Source organism: Mustela nigripes, chromosome X (genome assembly GCF_022355385.1).
Source record: "Mustela nigripes isolate SB6536 chromosome X, MUSNIG.SB6536, whole genome shotgun sequence".
NCBI classification, from domain to species: domain Eukaryota; kingdom Metazoa; phylum Chordata; class Mammalia; order Carnivora; family Mustelidae; genus Mustela; species Mustela nigripes.
This window is the reverse complement of record NC_081575.1, coordinates 122,895,883-122,922,329: the sequence shown is the minus strand read 5'-3', so window position 1 is coordinate 122,922,329 and position 26,447 is coordinate 122,895,883. Positions and strand designations below refer to the sequence as shown.

The 26,447-nt window shown below is 53.2% G+C and overlaps 1 protein-coding gene and 1 long non-coding RNA gene across 2 annotated transcripts in view; one reads left to right on the top strand and one right to left on the bottom strand.

Annotated features, from left to right (window-relative positions):
- Positions 1-6,216: 6,216 nt before the first annotated feature.
- Positions 6,217-19,747, bottom strand: LOC132007550 (uncharacterized). The gene is made up of 3 exons (XR_009401389.1): positions 19,442-19,747; positions 14,908-15,840; positions 6,217-9,251 (listed from the first exon to the last, which is right to left on the bottom strand). It is a non-coding gene; the product is annotated as an uncharacterized LOC132007550 (long non-coding RNA).
- CD99 (CD99 molecule (Xg blood group)) overlaps positions 19,027-26,447 on the top strand; it is a 35,717-nt gene continuing 28,296 nt past the window's right edge. The window contains exon 1 of the mRNA XM_059385747.1: positions 19,027-19,166. Within this exon, the coding sequence (XP_059241730.1) occupies positions 19,100-19,166 (67 nt within the window). The 5' untranslated portion in view covers positions 19,027-19,099. The remainder of the gene's footprint in view (positions 19,167-26,447) is intronic.

Here is a 26,447-nt window from a genome sequence, read left to right as displayed (position 1 = left end):
TCCCTTTTCCCCCAACATCTTAGGGTCTATCCGGGTGCTCGCCGGATTAAATGAGGCCCACCCACGCCAAGGTGGGCCAAGTGGTTTAATCAGCTCATGATGCAGTGATGACGGGATCCACAAGCCCAGTGCTGAGCACAGAGAGATGGCAAATCCCTGTTCCCCCACTGTGTTAAGGTCGATCCTGGCCCTCGACTGATTAGGTGAGGCCCACCCACACCAAAGTAGGCAATGTGGATCCGGCAATGACGGGATCCCCAAGGCCAGTGCTGCAACACAGAGAGACAGCAAACCCCTGTTCCTCCACAGTGTTAGGGTCTATCCTGGCCCTCGACGGATTAGGTGAGCCCCACCTACGCCAAAGTGGGCCATGCGGTTTAAACACTGCAGGATCTGGCAATAATAGGATCCCCAAGCCCATCCTGCTGCACACAGAGACGGCAAATCCTTGAACCTCCACCGTGTTTGGGTCTATCCTGGCCTTCTGCGGATTAGGTGAGGCCCACCCACACCATTGGGCCTTGTGGTTTAATCAGCGCAGGATCCAGCGGTGGTGGAATCCCCAGCCCGGTGCTACAGTACAGTGAAATGGCAAATCCTTGTTCCTCCACTATGTTTGGGACTATCCTGGTCCTCGACAGATTAGGTGAGGCCCACCCACGCCAAGCTGGGCCAAGCGGTTTAATCAGCTTATGATCTGGCGATGTTGGGATCCCCAAGCCTGGTGCTGCAGTAGAATGAAATGGCAAATCCTTGTGCCTCCACCGAGTTTGAGTCTATCCTGGCCCTCGCCGGATTAGGTGAGGCCTACCGATGCCAAGGTGGGCCATGTTGTTTAATCAGCGCAGGATCCAGCAATGACGGAATCCCCTAGCCCGGTGCTGCAGTACAATGAAATGGCAAATCCCTTTCCCCCACCGTCTTAGGGTCTATCCTGGCACTCGCCAGATTAAATGAGGCCCACCCACGCCAAGGTGGGCCATATGTTTTAATCAGCTCATGAGCCAGCGATGGGATCCCCAAGCCCAGTCCTGCTGCACAGAGATGGCAAATCACTGTTCCTCCACCGTGTTAGGGTCTATCCTGGCCCTCGCCATTTAGGTGAGGCCCACCCACCCCAAGGTGGTACATGTGGTTTAATCAGCTCATGATCCGGTGATGATGGGATCCACAAGCCCAGTGCTGAGCGCAGAAAGATGGCAAATCCCAGTTTCCCCACAGTGTTGAGGTCTATCCTGGCCCTCGACTGATTAGGTGATGCCCACCCACAACAAGGTGTGCCATGCAGTTTAATCAATGCTGAATCCAGTGATGACAGGATCCCCAAGGCCAGTGCTGCAACACAGAGAGACGGCAAACCCCTGTTGCTCCACCGTGTATGGGTCTATCCTGGCCCTCGACACATTAGGTGAGACCCACCCACGCCAAGGTGGGCCATGTGGTTTAAGCAGTGCAGGACCAGCTATGACGGGATCCCCAAGCCTGGTCCTGCAGCACAGAGAGACGGCAAAACCCTGTTCCCCCACCGTGTTTTGGTCTATCCTGTCCCTCGCCGGATTAGGTGAGGTCCACCCCCGCCAAGGTGGGCCATGTGGTTTAATCAGCTCACTATCTTGTGATGACGGGATCCACAAGCCCGTCCTGCTGCACAGAGAGATGGCAAGTCCTTGTTCCTCCACCGTGTTTGGGTCTATCCTGGCCTTCTGCGGATTAGGTGAGGCCCACCCACACCATGGTGGGCCATGTGGTTTAATCAGCACAAGATCCAGCGATGTTAGGGTCTAGCCTGACCCTTGCCAGATTAGGTGAGGCCCACCTACGCCAAGGTGTGCCATGTGGTTTAATGAGGCAGGATCCAGGATAATGGGATTCCCAAGCCCGGTGCTGAGCACAGAGAGACGGCAAACTCTTGTTGCTCCACCATATGGGTCTATCCTGGCCCTTGACGGATTAGGTGAGGCCCACCCCCGCCAAGGTGGGCCATGTGGTTTAATCAGCTCATGACCCAGTGATGACGGGATCCGCAAGCCTGTTCTGCTGCACAGAGAGATGGCAAATACTTGTTCCTCCACGTGTTTGGGTCTATCCTAGCCTTCTGCGGATTAGGTGAGGCCCACCCATGCCATGGAGGGTCATGTGGTTTAATCAGCTCAGGATCCAGCAATGATGGGATCCCCAAGCCTGGTGCTGCAGTACAGAGACATGGCAAATCCCCATTCCCCCACCGTGTTTGTGTCAATCCTGGCCCTCGCCGGATTAGTGGAGACCCACCCACACGTAGGTGGGCCATGTGGTTTAATCAGCGCAGGATCCAGTTATGACGGGATCCCCAAGCCCAGTACTGCAGCACAGAGAGATGGCAAATCCCTGTTCCTTCACAGTGTTAGGGTCTATCCTGGCCCTCGACAGATTAGGAGAGGCCCACCATGCCAGGTATGTGGTTTTACAGCACAGGATCCAGGATAACGGGATCCCCAAGCCCGGTGCTGAGCACAGAGAGAGGGCAAACCCCTGTTCTTCCACCATGTTTGCATCTATCCCGGCCCTCAACGGATTAGGTGAGGCCCACCCACGCCAAGGTGGGCCATGTGGCTTGATCAGCTCATGATCCAGCGATGATGGGATCCTAAATCCCGGTGCTGCAGCACAGAGAGAGGGAAACCCCTGTCCCTCCACCGTGTTTATGATCTATCCTGACAGAATAGGTGAGTCCTGCCTGCACCAGGATGGGCCATGCGGTTTAAACAACACAGGATCCAGTGATGACAGATTCCCCAAGCCCAGTGCTCACCAGATTAAGTGAGGCCAACCACGCCAAGGTGGGCCATGTGGTTTAGTCAGCACAGGATCCAGCTATGACGGGATCCCCAAGCCTGGTCCTGTAGCACAGAGAGATGGTAAATCCCTGTTCTTCCACCGCGTTAGGATCTATCCTGGCCCTTGCCGGATTAAGTGAGGCCCACCCCACCCACGCCAAGGCGGGCCATGTAGTTTAATCAGCACAGGATCCAGCGATGACGGGATCCCTAAGCCCAGTCCTGCAGCACAGAGAGACAGCAAATCCCTGTTCCTCCACCTTGTTTGGGTCTATCCTGGCCCTCACCAGATTAGGTGAGGCCCACCCAGGCCAAAGTGGATCACGTGGTTTAATCAGTGCAGGATCCAGCGATCACAGGATCCCCAAACCCCGTGCTGCAGTACAATGAAATGGCAAATCCCTGTTCCTCCACCGTGTTTGGGTCTATCCTGGCCCTCACCGGATTAGGTGAGGCCCACCTACGCCAAGGTGGGCCATGTGGTTTAATCAGTGCAGGATCCAGTGATGATAAAATCCCCAGGCCCGGTGCTGCAACACAGAGAGATGGCAAAACCCTGTTCCTCCACCCTGTTTGGGACTATCCGGCCCCTCGACGGATTAGGTGGGGCCCACCCACGCCAAGGTGGGCCATGTGCTTTAATCAGCTCATGATCCAGTGATGACGGGATCCACAAGCCCAGTGCTGAACAGAGAGAGATGGCAAATCCCTGTTGCCCCACCATGTTAAGGTCTACCCTGGCCCTCGACGGATTAGGTGAGGCCCACCCACACCAAGGTGGGCCATGTGGTTTAATAAGCACAGGATCCAGTGATGATGGGATTCCCAAGCCAGTGCTGCAGTAGAGTGAAATGGCAAATCCCTGTGCCTCCACCTAGTTCGGGTCTATTCTGGCTCTCGCCAGATTAGGTGAGGCCCACCGACACCAAGGTGGGCCATGTTGCTTAATCAGTGCAGGATCCAGCAATGACAGAATATCCTAGCCCGGTGCTGCAGTACAATAAAATGGCAAATCCCTTTTCCCCCACCGTGTTAGGATTAGGTGAGGCCCACTCAGGCCAAAGTGGGCCATGTGGTTCAATCAGCTCATGATCCGCTGATGTTAGGATCCCCAAACCCAGTTCTGCAGTACACAGAGACAGCAAATCCCTGTTCCTCCACCATGTTAGGGTCTCTCCTGGCCCTTGCCGGATTAGGTGAGGCCCACCCACCCCAAAGTGGTCCCTGTGGTTTAATCAGCACAGGATCCAGCGACGACGGAATCCCGAAGCTTGCTGCTGCAGTACAGTGAAATGGCAAATCCCTATTCCCCACCATGTTAGGGTCCTTCAGGACAATCACCAGATTAGGTAAGGCCCATCCACGCCAAGGTGAGCCATGTAGTTTAATGAGCACAGGATTCAGTGATGATGGGATCCCCAAGGCCGCTATTACAGCACACAGAGACGTCAAATCCTTGTTCATCGTCCGTTTTTGGGTCTATCCTGGCCCTTGCCATTTAGGTGAGGCCTACCCAGACCAAGGTGGGCCATGTGGTTTAATAAGTGCAGGATCCAGGATGACGGGATCCCACGCCTGGTGCTGCAGCACAGAGAGATAGTAAATCCCTGTTCACCTACCATGTTAAGGTCTATCCTGGCCCTCGACGGATTAGGTGAGGCCCACCAACGCCAAGGTGGGCCATGTGGTTTAATCAGCTCATGATCCGGTGATGACGGGATCCACAAGCCCAGTGTTGAGTACAGAGAGATGGCAAATCCCTGTGTCCCCACCATGTTAAGGTCTATCCTGGCCCTCTACGGATTAGGTGAGGCCCACCCGGTCCAAAGTGGACCATGTGGTTTAATCAGTGCAGGATCCAGCAATCACGGGATCCCCAAACCTGGTGCTGCAGTACAATTAAATGGCAAATCCCTGTTCCTCCACCGTGTTTGGGTCTATCATGGCCCTCCCCAGATTAGGTGGGGCCCACCTACGCCAAGGTGAGACATGTGCTTTAATCAGTGCAGGATCCAGTGAGGACAGAATCCCCAGGCCCAGTGCTGCAACACAGAGAGATGGCAAAACCCTGTTCCTCCACCGTGTTTGGGTCTATCCGGCCCCTCAACAGATTAGGTGGGGCCCACCCACACCAAGGTGGGCCATGTGCTTTAATCAGCTCATGATCCGGTGATGACGGGATCCACAAGCCCAGTGCTGAACAGAGAGAGATGGCAAATCCCTGTTGCCGCACCATGTTAAGGTCTACCCTGGCCCTCGACAGATTAGGTGAGGCCCACCCACACCAAGGTCGGCCATGTGGTTTAATCAGCTCATGATCCGGTGATGACAGGATCCACAAGTCCAGTGCTGAGCACAGAGAGATGGCAAATCCGTGTTCCTCCACAGGGTCTTGGTCTAGTCTGGCCCTTGCCTGATTAAGTGAGGCCCACCCATGCCAAGGTGGGCCATGTGGTTTAATCAGCGCACGATCCAGTTATGGCGGGATTCCCAAGCCCGGTCCTGCACCACAGAGAGATGGCAAATCCCTGTTCCTCCACAGTGTTTGAGTCCAACCTGGCCCTCGACTGATTAGGTGAGGCCCACCCATGCCTAGGTGGGCCATGTGGTTTAATCAGCGCACGATCTGTCGATGACAGGATTCCCAACCCCGGTGCTGAGGGCCATGTGAGGATGCAGGAGACCCTAGGGAAGGGTTAGGGGAGTCTGAAGGGGACTCAGTCCTTCAGTTGGCGTCCAGTTGGCATGCTTCTTTCTGCGCCCATTTATCCTAAAAAGTCAGAAAGTCGCAAGTATGGTTTTCCCAAAGTGCCTTTCAGAGGTCAAGTTAGAACTGTCTCCCACCAATGCCTCCGCTGAGCAGGGAGTCTGACGTAGGGCTGGATCCAGGGATCCTGGGTCTATGACCTGAGCTGAAGGCAGACGCTCAACCCACTGAGCCCCCCAAGGCGCCCCAGCAAAACGCCTTCCTACCGCGCGGTCTTCCCGCCGGGAAGAGACAAAACGTTTCGGACACAATGACGGGAGATCTCGAACGCTCCTCCCCATTTGTTTTTAAGCTCGATGTTTCCCAAAGTCACGTTAGTGACATCAGCCCCACTGAACAGAGCGGAGAGGAAGTTGCTGCCGGTGGACAGAAAGCACTGAGCGTCCAGGAATCCCATTGTGGGATTTTATATGATTTTATATTTTAGCATGCCCGCTGCTAACATGGTGACTTATTTATTCAAATACTTGGGAATTCCTGACCTATTTATTTCCCAAAGGATCTGAGAACGATTTCAGAAGGAACGGTTTTCGTTTGACATGGTTTTAGGAAAAAAGAGCGACGGTGTATGAATCGGGACGAGACATGAGTGCCTTTTTAAAAAAATAATCATTTTTTTAAAAGGTTTTATTTATTTATTTGACGGAGACAGATCACAAGTAGGCAGAGAGGCAGGCAGAGATAGAGAGGAGGAAGCAGGCTCCACCGCTGAGCAGAGAGCCCAATGTGGGACTCGATCCCGGGACCCTGAGATCATGACCTGAGCTGAAGGCAGAGGCTTTAACCCACTGAGCCACCCAGGCGCCCCAATAATCATGTTTTTAAGAGCTGAGTTTTCTTAGCTCTTTTAATTAACAAGGCTGAAGCATAAGCCCCGGGAAGGAATGGGGTTTCTGTAAGATTCTGTGGCCTTGAAGGCTCAGACTGGGACCTTGTTTGGAAATAGGGTGTTCGTAGATGTGATGGGAAGGATCTTAGATTAAGCTCATGCTGGATGAGGGTGGCCCTAAATCCAATGGGAGGTGTCCTCGTAAGACACAAGAGGAGGAGACACAGCCACAGAGGAGAAGCCACGGGAAGACGGAGGCAGAGATGGGAGGCATGTGGACACCAGTCCTGGGACGCCCGGAGCTCCAAAAGTTGGAAGAGCCTGGAAGGACCCTCTCTGGCAGCCTCAGGAGGGAGCACAGCCCTTTCCCAACTGCATCTCAGTGACCTTGCCCTGCCTGGACCTCATCAGCCCTGCCTCGATCTCAGCACCTCGGCCCCACCTGGATCTCAGTGGTTCTGCCCTGCCTGGATCTCAGACTTCTGGTCTCCAGAGTTGGAGGAGCATAAATACCTTGTCACTGTAAGTGCCCTGTTGGTGACCATTTGTCACAGCTGCCTGAGAAAGTTCATCTGCAACCCTGCTCTCCTCCGTGGGGCCCCAGGCTGCTGCCTCCCCCTCCCCACACCCCAATGATGAGCTACAATTCCTGACCCAGAAGCCAGTCCCTTGCAGCCACTAGCTCAGGGATCTACAGCTCCAGGAAACAGCCCACGGGGTGCCCCTCCCTGGCTTCCTCATCCTTACATGGCTTCTTCTACCCTGCAAACACCTGGGGGCTCTTGGCTGTGGGCTCTTTAACTTGTCCCCACCAGGGTGACTGATAGACCACGCCTTTTCTGCTACCTGGTGTGCCCCGTTTCTTTCCTGGGGACCTGCATCCTTCAACACCTCGTGGTGTCCACAGCTGCTTCTGATGGGTCCGGTTTGATGCCTTCAACGTTTTCCCACCCACCTTCACTTCCTGACCCTACAAACAAACCGGACCCAGCAGCCGGAAATAATTCAAAGCCTCCCTCAAGAATTCTTGGAAAGACAACACAGGCATTCCCACCCCGCGTGGTATGAAGCCAGAAGGTTCTTCAGCATCGATCTAAAAGGGCTCATTCATCCGGCGCCTGGGGATCTGGGGACCATGACCATATTCTCCAAGAACGTTGTAGAGAGCTGCCGGTCCATAAATACCGCTCTTGGTTGGCTGGTAAAGCCATAGACGGTTGGATCGGCCAATGCTTCGCGTCTGCAGGAGCTAAGGGAGATGCAAGCGCATCACAGTGGGCTGAATTGTTGAGTGTGGAGGTGGGTGTGACTGTTGTTTCTTGAGCAGGACTGCACCAGCCTGGATGCCGCAGTTCTGATTTTATAGGGTAGCTACCGGGGGAGAGGGTCGCATTGAGGGGGAGCTGGCTCGCACAGGACTGTTGGGGCTAATCTTGGGTCCTTGCAATTTTCTAAGTCATAATTATTTCAAAATGGAAAATGCTGTGGGGTGTGTGTGTGTGTGTGTGTGTGTGTGTGTGTGTTTTAATCTCACTGAAAAGAGTTTGGAAAAGTGGTATGGGTTATACTCTGCGGCATACTTCCGAACCTAAATTCCCTTTGGGATCGTGAAATGGTGTGCCTGTCACCAAAAAATGACCGCCTGTGTAGCTTTGAGGTCGGTGTGGTGTGACTGCTTGTAGAAAAGAGGCAGTTTTAGGGTAGTGTGGGGCGTAGTGACCGTCCCGGTTTCTTGGAAAGCAGGGTTTACCCTTTCCCAGAATTCGTGAAGAGATCGGATCAAGTAATGGGTGTGTAAGCACAGACACACACACACACCCCTAGCAGAACGCATGGACGGAGTTGCCGTTTATTGAGTTGTTGACCTCAAGAACACAGAAGCAGAATGTCCGGGCATCCTGACTCTCCAGGAGAAGGTGCGCCTTCAGAAATGAGCTCTTCCCATGCCAACCTATAAGTCAACCACATTGGGTCTGTTTCCTTGATTTTATAATAAGGATATTCATTTCCTCAGAAGATCAAAAAAGCAGGCCAGGTGTGTAGTTGCCCATTGCCCTACTTGGAATGGACAATACAACAGGAAAGGGGGAGTATGTGTCTTATATTCAAGTAAACGGTACCAAATCCTGTTGGATTTCTTTGGCATGTAGACGGCCAACACAGACCAACTAGGAAAATATTCCTGAAGTCTGGGAGGAACTGATCAACCACAGGCCAGCTCGCTTGACCTTGACCTCCAGCAAGAATGAACTACGGGAAGAAACCCCGGAGAGCTGGTTCCCATTCATGAACGGGCTACCTTGTCTACCTCCCCTTCCTCCAAAACCAACGGGACTGCAGACTCCTTGAGGATGTTATCTTAAGTCCCTGGAGGTGATAGGAAGCATGTTGAGGTCTTGGTAGATACTTAAGAAGGTGTGTCCTCTTGGGGGTAGATATGACGCGTGAGGAACTCCTGGGTGTGCAGCTCTTCAGCTTTTGCAGCGGGACGAATCACTCCAAAATCTGGTGTCTTAAAGGACTAACCATTGGTTTCACTCATGATTCTGTGTCTGGGCACTTGAGGCTGAGGTCATCTGGGCAGTCCTTCTGGGGTGAGCTCGACTCCGTCTTGAGTCAGTGGTCAGCTGCTTGGTGGATGAGGCACGGCTGATTTCTGTCTTAGCCAGGAGAGCTCACCTGGTCTGCATGGATCCTTTCAGACTTGAGCATATGGTGACCAGGCATGGTGACCCTTAGAAATGTGGCTGATCCTTCTGTTGCCTTCTACGGACCAAAGCAAGCGACAGCATCAGCTAGACATGGTGGGGGCAAGTACTCCACCTGTCCATGGTGCAGCCTGCAAGAAAATGCCGAAACAGGGAGGAAATTAATTGCACTCACTTTTGCAAAGAATCTTCACCACATTCGGTGGAGACCCCAAACACCCAACGCCTGAGAAGATATGGCTCGCCCATGGCGTGTGAGAAGAACTCCCCAGCCTGGGCCATACTCTCCATTTGGAAAACGAACTAAGCTTTGCATTCTCAGTGCTCTGTTCTAACGTCACCCAACCTCTGTGTGCAGAGATCAGGCTTGTGCCGTGGCATGAACGTTAGCTGGTGTAACCTGTGGGCCTTACTCTTCGGAGCCTATCCTTGAGATGGAAAAAGGCTGTGCCCGTAGGGAGTGTGGTGTGGTCTTGGTATTCCCGAGTCAAGAACACCCAAGAGGAGGTCCATGAGAAGGAGAGATGAGTTGTTTTTCCCCATGCAGACGTGTCGAAACCTTCCTGCCTACAAGGCATATCACCGGAAAACACCCACTCTTGACCAAACGTCAATGATTTATGGCCATCCTGGGGTGTAGAAAGGTCTTCCAACCAACAATGGGCGGCTCTCACCAGGCATCATCTCTAACGGCACATACATCAGACCAGGGCAGATTGCTTTGGTGAGCTCTGGAAGAGCCAGGAAAACCAGCAGGAGGACATGGGGATTTGGGTTTCTGGGGAGAGGAATAAACGTTCCCCAAAGTTGCAAATACATTCTTTACTTGGCTCCTAAATAACCATGATCTGAGCAAAAAAATAATAAATTCCTCCCTTCTTAAGTTCTCTGGAAAGGATCCCCTTCAGTCTGCACTGCAAGTTAAGGTTCTCAAAATAGAGATTTTGAGAAACTTGGGGGTTTCCCAGGTTTCCTCCTGTTCCCCTACCTCCACCCCATGAAACTGCCCCTTTATTGTGCCTTCAGTTAGCTCCCTGTCTGAACCAAGTCTCAGCCTACAATCGTCTACCTTACGGTGTTGCTGGGGCTTCCCTTTGTCTCTGGACGAAGATACACTGCTTGGTAAACATCCGACGTCCATCGCCATCCGGTTCCAGCTACCTCCGCAGCCAGACCTCCCTACTCTTTCCCCTACTCGTTGCATGCCATGGATATTTTCCCCCGATATCTGCAGCACGGCTCATGCAGGAAAAAGCTCTAGAATGCATCCCCAGCCTCTCTCTTTCTGGAAACCCCATAAGAATCTTTCAATGGAATCTCCTTGGTGAAACATGTCCAAACCCTTGGGCATGGTCTCGGATTTTCTAGTGTCCCTCAAAAGACCAAATGGGTTTTCTAGTATCCCTCAAAAGGTCTATTTGGTCTTTTGACCAAATGGATTTTCTAGTATTCCTCAAAAGACCAAATGGGCTAACAGGTGAAATGATTAATTCACCTTTCCATGCTCGGTACGTAGGTCAAGATCCTCAGCACACCCTACGCTTAAGAACCGTGTTCTGCATATACGAACCTAATGTCCACATGGTCTTGCATTAAGATCCCGCATCCCAGAACACGCTTGGACCAGCTGAGCCGCTGTGAGGCACATACTGTGGATATTTCTGTCCCGTGTCCACTTCTAGGATCTTAGCATTTCCCATCCTTGAAATTGGCCACGTAGTTGTGGCTGCTTTGAAGAAGAGACATTGCATAAGAGATGACTTGGTGTTCTCTCTCTCCTTCTGGAAGGTCACTGTGGGAACCCCGCCGTCACAATGTCAGGAAGCCCAAGCCATCGGGAGGTGTTCTGTCTCACCAAACGTCTCAGACGGGGCTGACTTCATGGGCTGGCACCCTGTGCAGTCAGACCTCCTCTCAGAAGGGGGGCTCCATGCTTGGCTTAATGCTCCGTTGCCACCATCTTGAAATTCTTAATGCAATTGGGACAAGGGGGCAAAATTGGTCTAGTCCCACCAGGTTGCAGATTTTTTTTTTTTTTTTAGCAAAATGCATTTTTAGCTAAAATGAATTTTAACAAAATGCATAGTGCTGCTTTAAAGCACTAAGTTTTGGGGCAGTACGTGATGCAAAATTGGAACATGATGCATCCTAGAATTAGTATGTATGCTAACTTTTGCCATACCGTTTTCATATGCACATATACACGCGTGTTCCGTGTGTCTACGAGTCTCTGTGTGTCCTTGTAGGATAAAGGAGATGACTAGAGCTTCATTATCTCAATGCATTGCCTTTGGTGCTGAGCTCACTTTTGCTTTGATGCATTCCGTTGAGTAACGCGCTGTGTGTGTGTCTGTGTTGGGGTTTCAGCCATGGGCTGACCTAGAAACACCACCAAGCCTGCTCACTGCCTATCAGGAGACTCAGATACCCACAAATAAACAGAAATAAATTCAAACAGCTCTTGGTCCAGGTTCTGTGTTTTGGAAAACCGTAGGACAACTCCCTCTGGCCCACCACCATGACCATCATGGCCAACGTTTGTCCTGGGGAAGATCCCATTCCAGGTCCCAGACATGGTACTAGCAGCCCTTAGAGACAAAGAGGATTCATGCTTCAAATGCAGTTCAGTGTCCCAAGTTATCTGTGGTTTGAGGAACAGATGATCCTGAGCAATCACCAGAAGGTCAGCTATAGCCTAACGCTAGGTCACAATGCCTATGTCATCCACCTCTCTTGATCTCATCACGTGGACATTTTATCATCTCAAGAAGGAAGAAGGGGACGTACAGAACAGTAAGACAATTTGAGGGAGACAGAGGCCACATTCTCAAAACTTTTGTTATGGTGTCTTGTCCTAATCATTGTCTTTTATGATGAGCTATTGGGTTTTTTCCTTTGTTTGTTTTTAAGGGCTGCAGGCATAGTCTGGAGCCCAACACAGGGCTTAAACTCACGACCCTGACATCAAGACCTGAGCGGACATCAAGAGTGGGATGTTCAACCGACTGAGCCACCCAGGTGCCCCTGATTAGTTATTGTTTGTCTCAGGCTGTGCCTGGCTGATAAAATAAACTTTATGAAAGAAATGCAAGTTCAGGGAAAAATACAGTGCATATAGGGTTTGGGACTGGCTGCAGATCCAAGCATGTACTTGGAGCCTTGGAACCTGTCCCCCGAGGATGAAGGGGACTCCTGGACTCTGGGAAATTGATTTGTTCTTGATTCTAAGCCAGAGTAACCACAAGCTTTAGCTCCTTCAACAAAGTAGTTGTTTCTGTGTTAGGAAGCTTCACTACATCCTTTGATTTCTGCAGGAGCCCCAACCTACATTGCACTTAAGAGGGGATAAACACATGAACACATGAACCTTTTTGCTAAATTAACGAAAGCACTGTTTTCTAAATAAACTGGACCACGGATGGGCACAGACCGTGAGGTTTCTAAGGTAAAAACTCTAGCTTACAACACGCTTTTTATCTTTGGCTGCTGTGAACGCTCTGAGGAAAATGCCGGTGGTTTGGAGGCAGTCAAGAGGCAGGGAGGAACAAATAGCCTGGACTCAGAATCAAAAAATTCTTGGTTCTCATCCCAGCCTGCCATGGATGGCCCCATGGGACCAGGAAGTTTCCTCATCAACACAAGTGGGCTAGTCAGTCCAATGCCTCTACTTCATAGTTGTTTCTCAACATGGAAGTTAGTTATAATATGGCACAATCGTATCTGGTAAAAGGTTCATTTGTTTCTTTGTCCGTCCGTCCAACCATCCATTCATCCGTCCATCCACCCATACAACTATCTATCTATCTATCTATCTATCTATCTATCTATCTATCTATGCATTCATCCATCCATCCATCCATCCATCCATCCATCTGTCCATCCATCCATCTGTCCATCCATCCATGCACACATCCATCTACTTACCCATCCAACCATCCATCCATCCATCCATCAACCCATACAACTATCTATCTATCTATCTATCTATCTATCTATCTATCTATCTATACAATCTACCATCCATCCATCCATGTGTCCATCCATCCACACATCCATCTACTTATCCATCCATCCATCCATCCATCCATCCATCCATCCATCCAACCATCCATTCACCCAACTATTCAACCATCCATCCATCCACCCATCCATCCACCCACATATCCACTGACACATCCAACTACTCATCGTTCCGCCTGCCATTCTACTGACTCAGGAAATTTCTCCTCAACATCTGTTCAACAGACACCATGTGTGATGGCCAGACCCGTCTTAGCTGTTTTGATTGCCCATAAGGAACTCATAGCAGGTTTCTATTATAAACTGGGCTCAACCTCTGGTAACAAAGACCAGAAAGAAAACTGGTTTAAATAAGACTGAAGCAAATATGACTTTTTCTTAAAAAAAAAAAAAAAGATAAAAATGTTACTTCTCTCTTCCTATTCAGTCATCGTACAAGAGTAGCTCCCTTTCTCTGGGTTACCTCCTTCTCCAGACTGGCTGCTGGGGCTCCAGGCATCAACCTGGTATTCCAGGAAAGCACAAGATGAAGCAGGGAGAGGGCTAAAAGAGCCACTTGCCATCCATCCATCCATCCATCCATCCATCCATCCAACCATCCATCCATCCATCCATCCATCCAACCATCCAACCATCCATCCATCCATCCAACCATCCAACCATCCATCCATTCATCGTTTAAGGAACATTTCAGAAGTTTTCCTCAACAATTTCTGGTTACATTTATTTCATGGACCAGAACTTACTTGTTGGTTACACTTAAGTGCAAGGAAGACTGAAGACAATGGTCTTCCAGCTGCCATATTGCCAACATCCAGAAAAAATCAAGTCCCTTAGTATGGAAGAAGGTAGAAGTCTTGCATAGAATGCATAGTCTTGCATGTACCCAAGATGAATGGATGGATGGACAGATGTAGATCTATATGTAGAAGTAAGTGTGGACATTTATATACATGCATACTCTGTGTGTGCGTCGCTGTGTGTGTGTGTGTGTGTCCTGAGAGCCCAAAGGTAATAAAAAAGCTTCATTACCTAAATGCTCAGCTTTTCATGGCACGCTCATTTCTGTTTTGCTTGATTCAGTGGAGTAATTAAGCATCTGAAAGGCAGTCTCTGTGCGTTGGGCTCTCAGCCAGGTGCTGAGATAGAATAAAAAAACAAGACTGCTCAAAGACTTTGGGGAGACTCAGATAAACACAAATAAATACATGTAAATCAAGGGCTATTAAAACTAAGCACTGCTCTCTGAGGCAGAGCTATGGCAGCTTGATTTCACTGCTGTATTGCAAAGTGTGGGCCCTTGGGTAGCTGTTGAGTGGCTGAGTGTACTAAGGAATCACTGAGATGAGGGACCCCAAGGAACTTGGGGAAGACAAGACTGAGAAGAGGGAACAGGAGCGGATAGGTGGAGACTCAGAGGTGGGCAAGTGCTGGGGGTCTTGTCCTGGTGAAAACATCTTGGCCAAAAGGTCTAGTGCTGCCCAAGCTTAAAGATGAAAACCTGAACCTTAACAGGGCAGCGGAGCCCGTCCGATTCAGGGTAAGGCACTGGTTATGTGTGTACTCGATTGCAAATGTGTCAGTTTTCACTGACTGTCCAAGAATAATTGAACTATCAAGAGAAAGTCTGGCGACAAGGTTTGGTGTGACTAGGAGCTAAGAACATCCATCCATCTATCCATCATCCGTCCATCTAACCTTCTAACCTTCCATCCATCCAATCACTAACCACCCATCTATCCATGCACTAACCATCTCCCCACTTACCCGTCCAGAGATGAGCCAGAAGGGAAATCCGGCTCCGTCTGACCGAATGGCTATCATTCTCTCCCAGGAGCTAGATCCTTCCTGAAGTTAGGGCCACACTCTGGCGGCGTTCCCCACATTTTCGCTCTTACAGCTTCAAAGTACGTTCACCTCCAAGTTCGAAAATGACGCAGATTCCGTGCAGAGTTCAGCAAATGCAGGTTAACAAAGACATCTCTCCCTTTGCAAGAAGGAATCAGGGCTATGCGTTCGGCCTGTGCCCCGAGTCGTTCTCTTAAAGCCCAGAGAGCGTTTCAGTGCAACGTGGTTGGGTTTAGGCCGTGGTTTTTCATAGACTTCGGTGCTTTCAAGAGGCTGCTGCTTCCCTTCCTGGCTTACGTGGATTGCCTGTCACTTCTGTTCTTGTGTTGCAGGAAGTGTGTGCTTTTCGGCGCTTCTGTTGTCACAAACAATACTCTTTTAAGTGGAGGTTGCTAGGGACTGAATGTTTGCGTCCCTCCAGAAATGCAATCATGAGTGCGGAAGGGCTGAGTCCAGTGGGCGGGTGTCGGCAAGTGGGGAACGGTGACAGGTGACCGGACAGATGTCTGTGGTACTTTGGAATAACGGTGGCCCACGCCCGCTCCACAGTGCCCCTTCCCAGAACCGAAACGGAGTGTTATTCTCCGCGGAAATGGAGCCTGGGGTCGTGGAGCTGGATGCTGAAGGCCGGGTCAACCCGGGGAAGGGCTCTGCTTGCAACTCCAAGGGCCTGGTCTCGTGCTGGGCTTCCTGCTGCCTCCCTGATCTAAGGGGCTCAGTCTGTGAAGCACCTGCCTTCGGCTCAGGTCATGATCTCAGGGTCTGGGTTCGAGTCTAACACCGAGCTCTCTGCTCAGCGGGGAGCCTGCTTCTCCCTCTCCTTCTGCTGCTCCCCCTGCTTGTGTGCTCTCTCTGTCACATTAATAAATAAAATCTTAAAAAAAAAAAAGCAAGCAGAAGACAAATATTTGAGGTCCCCCCCCCCAATCATTTAGTGATCTAGTGCCTACTCCCCCGCACACTTCCTGCAGAACTTCCTGCAAACGTGACAAAGACACACAAAAGTTCAGGACTTCGTGATCTTTTTTTTTTTTTTTTTTTTTAAAGGGAAATGAAAGAATGAAAAAAACAAAACGTCTCTCCCCAACCCGGAGCCAGCCCGAAGGAATCAGAGCCAGGAAACCAGGCGTACAGCGCCCCTCGCTGCGGGAGGACCCAAGTTTGACCTGGACCACATTCCTGAGTCCCTTACGCAGGGTTTTAAACCCCCGTGAGCTCCCCAAACAGCAGACCGGCCGGAGCCAGAGTATTGATAACGCTGGGCCTCGCTGACCCTGGTGAGTTCCAGCAGCTAGGTAGGACGTGGACCCTGTCACCTTCCGATGACTGCGGGCCTGCGTCCCCCCCCCCCCCCCCTCCTGGTCAGACATACACCCCGAAGCTTCAAACTCCCCCCAATTCCGTGGTTCAGAGAAGACACTGCTTCGGGAAATTGCAAGGAAAATCTTCCCTTTTCCCGTTCTTTGCTTTGGCTGCGTCTTCTGACTCGAGGGCCACAAAGAGGGGACCTCCCCCCACGCCAGCTCTGGGTTGCCCTGAGGACAGAGTGTTCCCAAGAAGACGGAGACAGCTGCCCAAGCCCTTGCAACCGGGAATGGCCCCTTGGAATTTCCCCCGCTGGACAGGTCTTGCTTTCTGCAAACTTCTGCTAAGGACAGCTGAGGTTGTCCGTCTCCCGCACGCCCCACAAGAATAATGGTCTTTTCTGTTCTGATTTCTAAGATTGTTTTTTTCTCTGTGCATTGGGTTCCTGGGGCCCACATCGAGACCCGCTTTCTGGGTCGAGAGACAGAGCCCAGTGGTCACACAAAGAATGGTCCATCAGTGCCGGAGAAGGGCTAGTCCGTAGGGGTGTGTGTGTGTCTGTGCGTGAGTTACAGGGGATGCCGAAAACGCTCCGCCCTCCCTCCGGCCCTGAGTCCCAACCAGCAGAGCAAGAAGCCCGCACGAAAAGGACCCTTGCTCCCTCCTCCCTGTCTAGGTCTTCACGAATGTCCTTCAAAGATCTCTTCTGCGGTGCCTGGGCACACCTCAGGGGCCTCCGTCAATTAATTTAATTTTTATTCTGCAGCTTAGACCTCGACGCCAGAGCGTCTGCGAAACATGATGGAAATATTCATTCTGAGCCAAGGAAGGTGGCCCTTAAGAGAAAAAAAAAATCAACTTAATGAATTAGAAAGAGACGCGTCCAAGACGCCTGTCTGTACGAACATAAATTAAAAAAGAAAAAAAGAAAAAGAAAAAAAAAAAAAACAACCAGCCTGGAAGCCTGGCTTTTAGTTCCCGTGACTGTGCCTATCTGTGAGAGCTGGTGACGGGGACCTAGCCCCTCAAGGATGAAAGGAAAGCCCAGGCTGGAGAGTGTTCTGGAATGCTGACCATGGTGTGGATAGGGACGTCTCAGCCCCGAGGGAGTGAGGTTAAACATTGTCCTGATTGAGGTTTTAGGTTGAACAGCGGGGGCGGGGGACAGGGCTAAAACGGACCATTCCGTGAGGAGGGGAGAGGTCTTTGCCTTTTGACATTGGTCCCAAACACAAGTGGCTTCTCTCAGCCTACTGAACTGCCTCAGGATGCCAAAAGGGCTGCCGCAGCTCCGGCATCCTGTTGCTGCTCAAGAAGAGCCTCCTGGGAGCCCTGGACCAGGGTCCACACGGAGCACGGGCTGCCAGGCTGTGGCCGGGGAAGGGAGACGTGCACACTGGCTTCGTGGGGGGTGAGTCAAGGCTGCACGGGGAGGAACGGAGAGGCCGTATGTAGGGGCAGCGGGTGCATGAGGATAGAGGGCTGCCGGTCTCTGGCTGGGCGGTCAGAGCCTGTTGATTTCAAAGGCTGATTATTGCATTTTCCGGAGAAAGGACTGCATGATCTTCCTACCTCTGGCACTGCAGTCTTACGGTGGTGGGGTTCCTGTTGGCTGCTGGAAAACGGGACACCTCCAAGCGTCCAGCCGGATATGGCCAGACCGGTGCCTTTTTAAGTACGTGTCCCTGCATTTGCCCTAGGCGGGCCCCAGGGTGCTGTCTGGCCTGCCTTGTGTCTGTCTGGACCTGGGAGGTGGCGGTAGGTGGACAGCAGCTGGACAGGTGTCCCTATGGCCGGCGGGGAGGAAGGGCCCTGACTCTTGCAGGGGTGAAGAGAGGGCTAGAGTTGGGGTGGAGCTGGCCCGTAGCCGGGGTAGGGTTTGCAGGGGAGAAAGCACGAATCTGACTCAGGGATTTTTCTCCCTCTGAGATGTTCTGTTCTCTGAAGGAACACGGAGAGAATAGGAAGCTAACATTTCAGCGAGAAAGATATTGATGGTCTGGGACAAGGACCAGCCCCAAGCCTGGGGTCTGGGCTGTGGCCAGAGACCCAGCAGGACGCCAGCACCACCTCCCCAGGGGACGAGGGAGGGGTCTCCTGCCTTTCCCCGTCTGCGCGCCCAGCCCCCAGCTTGGGGTGCGCGAAGGCTTCCGAGGCTCCTCCCAGGGAGGTCCTTGTAGAGGCTGTGGGCTGGGGCGCTACCCTGCACCCCCCAAACCCCCACCCCGGCTCCGGGCTCTGTCGGTTCAGACCGGACTCTGGGATGGGACTGGGGGGGCTGCCCGGGGCCAGGGAACCACGGTTCCTGAGAAAGGACAGCCTTTCACTCGGCCTCGCTTCGAGGGGGCACGCGTCCCCGTTAGGAGTTCGGGGCGGGGAGGGGCCTCTTCCGCGTTCTTGGGGGCGCGGATCCCGTTAGGGGCCCGACACACTAGGAGGGGCCCCACCTTCTGAGCAGGGAGGGGCTGGCTTGCTCCCCTCGGGGCCGCCCTGGGGTGGTTAGGACGGGTAAGGGGCCCCCACTTTCCTGATAGGGAGGGGTCACTTGCTCCCGTCGGGGCCGCCCTGAGTAACCAGGCCTCCCCCGCTTTTCCACTCTCTTGCGCTGGGCCCGCCCCAGAGGTGTCCCCGGACTGCGGGCGGGGCGAGCGGAGGCCGGGGCGGGGCCACAGGGCGCCCCCACCGACCTCTCCCGCCGCCGGCCCCGCCCCGTGGGCCCTCCCGCAGCCGCCGCCGCAGCCGCCCGCCGCCCCCGCTGCCCGCGCGCCGCACTCCCGGACGGTTCCTGCGCGGCGCCGGGCGCACCATGGCTCCCCGGGCCGCCGTCGCGCTGCTACTGGTCGGCCTGCTCGGCACCCTAGTGCCCGCCCGGGGTGAGCGATTTGGAGGGCCTGGTGGGGGCGGGGGGCGGGCGGAGTGCTCCAGGGGCGCCGGCCGGCCTGGGGACGACCCGCACACGGCCGCGCGCGCCGGGACCCCAGGGAGGGCCTCGGGGGGCGCCCTACGTGAGGCGGGCCTCAGGGGACGCCGCGGGGACCCCGGGTCCTCCTCCCCGCTCGGCGGGACGCGCCGTGCCCGCCGGTAGCCAACGCCCCAAACGGGCGGCCTCATAGCGCTCCAACTTTTTCCGGGGCGGGTCTGGACTTACTCCAGGGCCGAAAGGCCGCGTGTGTTTTCCAAGTCAGCAACTCCCGTAGTTGGAGGCGCTCGCGGGAGCCGTTGGCGTTGGGTGCTCGCACGCGGGACACTTCTCAGGTGCCTCCCGCCCCGCGTGTGCGCCCCTGCTCCCCTGCAGCGGCCCGAGCACCCCCCCCCCCTTTCTGGCGCACCCCGGGCCGCACTCTTTGTTGGTGCGCGGGGAGCCACGCCCTGCGTTCCGGGCCTAAATTTGGAGTCTGCTGTGCAGCCTGTGCGCCCGCGGAACGGGGGTGGGGGCCCCTGAGAACGACTCGGAGCTTTGGACACGTTCAGAAACACGGTGTGCCCAAGCCTCAGGGACTGGGGCGCTCGCTGCGCGCGTGGGGAGGGGGAACGCGGTTTCAGCGCGCTGCGCGTCTGCTCTGGTGGAGAATTCAGAAAACACAGAAGTTGTTTCAGGACGAGGGGAGCCTTGGGGACCCTCCCCTTCTCCACCCCGACCCCCCACTTTGCGCGCACGCAGCCTGTGCCTGTTCCTGGCCGCTGCCAGCTTTCCTGTGGCTTTCCTTTAAAGGGGAAGTTGCCAGCCTATTTCTCCCTCTCTGTCCTTTCCAGAGGAGAGCTCCGACTTTTAAAACTTTTTATTTATTTACTTATTTTTTTGCTGGGCGTAGACATTTGGGAAACTTCTTCCACCTGAGGGTTATTGATTTCCCTTGCGCACCCCCCTTCCCCTAGGACCCACCCGGGGAGGGTGGCCAGAGTGTTGAGGGGACCGTCTGGCGCCGGGCAGAGGAGTTTCAGGACGGGTGTGCTCCAAGGTGTCCACTCCTTGTTTTGCAAACAGGAGTCATGGCGAGAGGCCTGTGTGGTGCTGGGGACTTTCCCGCTGTTGGAGGGGCCTCCAGCTCTGCACGAAGGGCTTGAGTTTTGAATGCCTGGCACCCCGGTTGTTTTGCGAGAAGATTTGTGAATTCATGTGGGGGCTTTTGGAATGGGCCCCGGGCCCTCGGGTGGCTTCAGGGGGAGATTAAGCCTGGTGTATGGGGGGAACATCTTGGGACACTTCACGACCTGGCTGGGAGGGCCTGGCATGGCTCTCCAGTTTCTCTCTTCCTTCCGGGAGAAATGTCCTCTTTTCCTTGGCTCTGGCTGGTTCAGCAGAAATAGGTTTTGCCCCCCCCCCCCCCCATATGGTTGTCTTTCGATATGTTTGTTGGCATCACACCGGCGCAGAGGAGCGTGCGAGGGTTCTCTGGGCATGTGGGTGTGTCTGTCTTCTGAAGGTTTCATGAGCCCCTTCCGTGGGCAGGGTCCCCGGGCCGTGGATCCGGAGTGGTTCTGGTTCCTCAGGACCGGACCATCCTTGGTGGTGGCGGGGCTGGAGGAACATCTAAACACACACCCAGGACACTGGGCTCCAAGAACCGGGACGGTCTCCTACTTCGAGAACCCGGTGGGCAGTCTTGGTGAGCCCTCTCTGGTCGGGGTCTGTCTCACAGATCTGGGCCAGCCTCCTTCTGTTCTTTGGGGCCCCACATGAGTCCTTTTGTGATTTCTTTCTTAGAAAAACCCATAGTATGATTGTCCGGGAAATTACCTGATTTGTATCCAGATTGTGCGGGGCAGCTCCAACATGGGGCAAGATTTTACTGAAATTCCCGGAGGCAGCGGAGGGGAGCCAGCCTCACCCCAACAGCAGAGAAAGGTGGGAAGGATAGGCCTTTACTACCCGTTGATCTTTTCAAGGGTGCAGACTCCCCCTGCATACACGCATGCACGCCTCCCTACGGGATCCTTCTGGGGTTCGGGGCGGGAACCAGCAGCTCCAAAGATACAAATACTTTTTTTTTTTTTTTTTTTTAAATCAGGAAACTGCTTTCCGTTTGCTGAAGGTCAGAACACACTTTCCTGTAGAAATAGGTGTTTCGCGTGGTTTGCACAGTGCCTGTCGAAGCCGGCCGAGCCTGGGGACAGACCTTTTGCTTTTAACAGCACAGGACAGATTTCAAAGTCCCGCGCGGGGGACCCAGGGCTCCCTGGGGAAGGTTCATGCGCTGGGATACTTGGAAATGCCTGGGGACATTTTTTCTTTTTTCCTTTTTTCTATGTATTTATTTATTTATTTAGTTTGAGTTGTGACAGCCGGCGGAAGGGGTACCTGGAGACCAGACACTCTCAACACCCAGCCTTGCACGGGACGTCCCTCCCCAACCCCGCAGTCAGGCAGCCCCCAATATCCAAAGCCAGTTTGGGCTTGGTCTCTCGGTTTCCTGCTGACGGCTCTGCTCTCTGCCCCCTGGGTATGGCTTTCGGGTTTGGCTTTCATGGTCTCGCCTGTTTCCCTGCCCTCCTGCCCTTTGGGCTCTGATAAAATTGAATTGCACTTTGTGGACCTCCCTGTCTGGGCCCCTTTTTGCCGTTTTCAGTTTATGAGGCTCACGCCTTTTTTCTTTTTCTTTCTTGGCATGTCGAGATAGGAAAGTACTTGAGTTTTGTAGATTTTTTTTTTTTTCTTCCATCTGGATGACATCTTGGCTGCCTGTTCTCATTTATAGCAGAATGGGGCTCTTGGAGCCACAGAACGAGTTTGACGGGAAGGGGTCCCCGCTCGATTTCGTGGATGGAAACTGCCCTTTTTCTTGGCACGTGGCTTCCCCACGGGACCCTGAGTACCACAGTCGTGGGCGTCGTGGTGTTCCCCCCCCCCCACCCCGAGATTTTCCAGTGCACGACGACTTCTTTTAGGGGGAAAAGAATCGAATGGGACTTATGACATAAAGACGGGGTACACGTGTGTTTGGAGGCTCAGAATTAGTCAGCGTCCCTGGGGGGGGTGCCTGGGTGTCTCTGGGAAGTTGTTCTCAAATCAGGTCTTGATTTTGGGGTCGTGAGTTGGAGCCCTCACTCTTCAAATAAAGAAAAAAAAAAATCAACGTTGTTGTGGCTCTACCTGGGATCATTCGGACGCCCAGAGGCTGGAGGATGCCCAGCCTTTGCGGAGGACAGAGAGACAAAAGGGACTCCAGACATGTCCCTCTGTCTGCACGTGCTTTGTTTTAAGGTCTGGGCGTCTGTCCTAGGTCAATCGACGGAGATGGCTGTGGGACCTCCTCTGGTCCTTTGCTGATTCTTGCGATGGACCATGAAGCGCGTGTTTAGGGAGGGATCTCCAAAAGTCCTTTTAGGGGCAAGGGGAATATTAGTGGTTTGGGAAATGCTTTCTGCAGACAGAGGTGTGTTTTCTGATCATCGAGGAAGGACACACCCTTGAACGAGAGTTGATGGCCTCTACTGAGTCTTGTCCTCCAACCTTACGGAAACCGGTCTTGCCAGCTCTTTCCCGGTGCTGTTATTTGTGGGGGAAATCAGGCCTTCCCTTATGTTCCTCCGGTATTTTCAGAGGGGACTATTGTTTTTAATTTATTTTCACCGTGAACCATTACCATCTAGAGACCCTATAACACACAGGGCCTCTGTCCCCCCCCCCCCCCCCCCCCACCCCCGTTAGCAGCTGTGAGGATTCAGGATTCTGTGAGGTCGCGGCCACCGTGCTCTGGGAGAGAAGTTCGCATGGACTCCCGGTGATCCTGCTGGCGCCATGGTGCTTGGAGGCGTGGGGTGGTTCACCATCCAACAGCGGGGCACTCTTTCCCGTGGGGGCCAGTGTCTGGGGGTGACCGATGGACCCTCGCCAAAGTTCGCGTTGTATTTAGGGAATCTGTAGTATCTTTCACGCGTCTAGGGATGCGACACTTCCCTTTCTTGAATTTCTTCGCCTTGCCCCAGCCCGGTGGTTAGACCAGTTTGGGCAGATGGCCCTCGGGTGTGTTTCGGCTGTTGGTTTGTCTCGGAATGACTCAAGGCTGCCACCATCCCTCGCGAGCTCTCTCGCTATTCTCTCTAGCCGGATCAGTAAAAATCCCCTAAACAGGAAACCAGATGCTTCCTCCGTCCTCCCCCACGCCGAGGGAGGTGGTCATAAGACGAAAAACCGGTGTGTTCCTGCAGCAGTAACTCAGGATGCACTGATGGGCCCGGAGTGCCGCGTGCCACCGGCCGCGTGGACACAAGAAGAAAACTCACTAGAAGCGAAAGCAGCCCTGTGTTTCGCCAGGAGCCAGACAGAGGGAGCCCCGGTGAGCCCTTTGTTGCGGTTCTCTGCGTCTGGGTGGCCTGAGGCGAGATGTAAAACGGATTTGTTGCCCTGGACGGGAGGTAGCAGGGTCCCAAGTACTTGCCCATCCAAATGCGGTGCGAATCACAGTTCCTCACATTCCTTTTCTGCGCTTGGAAGTTTTGGAGAAGTGTGTGTGTGTGTCCACCCCCCCCCTTTTTTTTGATACATTACATTGTATCAGGAACTTTGCAGAGAGCAACATAGTTGCGGTGAGGCAGTGCTTTCTGTAACAATGTAATTGTTCGTCCTTACATGAACCGCCCTCCGGGAAGGGGGCTCAAGGAGCAGAGTGCTGCATTCCCAGGCTTTGGAAGGCATTAGTCATCTCGAGACAATGCGGCCAGAGATTTCTGGCTGCCTGTGTTCAGCGCTGCCGTTGCCACAGCCCCCGTGTGCTGGTCCGATGGCTCCCTGGAGGGCGTTAGGGCATGCTGTGCGCACGAGGCATCCATGCACTGGGGCGCCCTGTGGACCGGTGTTGTACGTGGACAGAGTATCAATTGTTGATGTTGTCTCGGGGGCACAGGGTCCCGGGGGCACGTCGGATCTGTAAATACTGCGAGAAGCCATCTATCTACAGCACGAGCCCTTCTAAGGCTGTCCGCTGTCTTCTCTTGGAGGAGGGCGTGGGTTCTGTGCTCAGCGCGAACGGAAACGGTGGTGTTTGCCCCAAACTCCGTGCAGAGTGCACCCCAGCGTACCCCAGCAGGATGAGGGGAGACGGCTCTCTGAGGCAGAGCAACACGGTGTGGCGGGCAAGGACCGATGGGCTGGGGTCTCACGGAGCAGGAGGTGGTTGTGAACAGCTGCGTGTCACTTGGGGCTGGATGTTGTGGGAAAGATGAGGTCGTGGACCCTGCCTGCCGGGGCACTTGCTTAAGGACTCGTGGCCTGGCTGGAGGGAGGTGGTCCTCGAAAGGGTGAAGGTTAGGGTTAGGATATGGTGCATGGATGGATGGATGGATGCATAGATAGATAGAAAGACAGATGGACAGATAGATATGATGGATGGATGGATGGATGGATGCACAGATAGACAGACAGATGGACAGATAGAGATAATGGATGGATGGATGGATGGATGGATGGATGATAGATAACTAAGTAGACACACAGATACATAGATACATACACAGGCAGGCAGAGAGAATGGATGGACAGACAGACATCTGGGTGATAGATGCGTAGCTGAGAGAGAGGCCCCAGCCTGTCCCGAGTGGCTCCCAGGTGGAGGTGTACATGTCTCCTTGCTCTGAAAGCAGCCGCACTCATCCCAGGGAACCCTAAGCCTATCACCAGGTGACAGAGGGGTCAGAATCTCTGCGTTCAGACAAGAGGGACCTGGTGTGGAGTTGGGAAAGGCACCCGGGAGTGAGGATGACAGAGAGGAAGATGAGCTGAAGCCTGGCACCGTGGGTCTGGCTACGGGACAGGAAGCTTCCCTGTCCCCCTCTTGGGAGGCCAGTGCTCCTTGTCCTGAGGTACCAGCCCTGAATCTCTCTCCAGGTTAAGCTTGTGTCGGTAACAGCTTCTAAACCAGGTCCCTCTGGCTGCACCCGTGGTGTCTCCACTGCTCTGTATCTGGAGCTTCTCATTATTTTCTCCTCAGCTTAGGTCTCCTCCTTCATTCCTATCTTTTGTGATGTGACCATTTGCTCCGACTCTCAGATGGAAGAACCACCCTTCACTCCTGCCATCACCTTCCTCCTGTGTTCCATCTGTTAACCCAATCCTGTTCGTTTCAAGGTCTGAATCTTTCTTGGTTCTTGCTTCTTTCACGGCAACACCTAGAGAGCTCCTACTAGCTTTCCTTTCGCTATTTCTGCCTTTTCTTCCTTTTTTTTTCCCCTTTCAACCTTCCTTCCTTTCTTTCTTCTTTCCTCATTCTTTTCTTGAGTTGCACCCCTACCCCGACACTTTTCTCGGATGCATGGAAGACCCCTTACCTACATTCTTCCCTGGGCTTTTCAGGCTCTTTTAGGAGGGCGGTGGGGAGTCTTTCTCAGGATACTTCATGGTTTACTGCCCAGGATAAAACACATAACGTTGCAGGGGAAGCTGGTGTTACTAAACCAATTGTTGAGGGTTGAGGTGGAGAAGATCCCAGGCTCAGGGCTGCTCATTCTCCTGCTCACCTCCCTCCTCTGCTCTCTGTCCTGATGCCTGAGCTGCCGTTGCAATTCCACCCCTGCCCAGGAACCCTCAGTGGCCAGTGGAGGCCCAGATCCTAGGTTCTTGGACCTGGCCCCAGAGCTGGGTCCCTGAGGAGCTTGGAGAAATCACTCTTGCCCAGGCCTGCCTGTGTCGTTGGATTTATGTTGGATTGCAAGACCCAAGCATCAGAGCCACTGGGCTAGTAGGAGCTCTCTAGGTGTTGCCGTGTAGACTACAGAGGGAGTTCCCTCTCTTAATAATGTGGCTTGATAGGGAAGTACAGGAGCTTATCCTATATTGACTGAAACTTAAGTCCAGATAGACAAGAACTCCGAATGCTGATAGTGAACTAGATCCAGGATCAGTGACTGAGGCCTCTTCAACAACCCATGGATTCCATGTTCTGTCCACCCATCTGTCCACCGTTTTATGTGTGCATCCATCCACCTGCTCATATACTATCCATCCATCCATCTGTACATATATGCACCCATATGTCTGTCCAGCTGTCTGCCTGTCCCTCCATCCATCCACTCACTCACCTATCCATCCATCCATCCATCCATCCATCCGTCCATCCATCTGTCCATCCATCCATCCACTCACTCACCTATCCATCCATCCATCCATCCATCCATCCATCCATCCATCCATCTGTCCGTCCATCCATCCATCCACACAT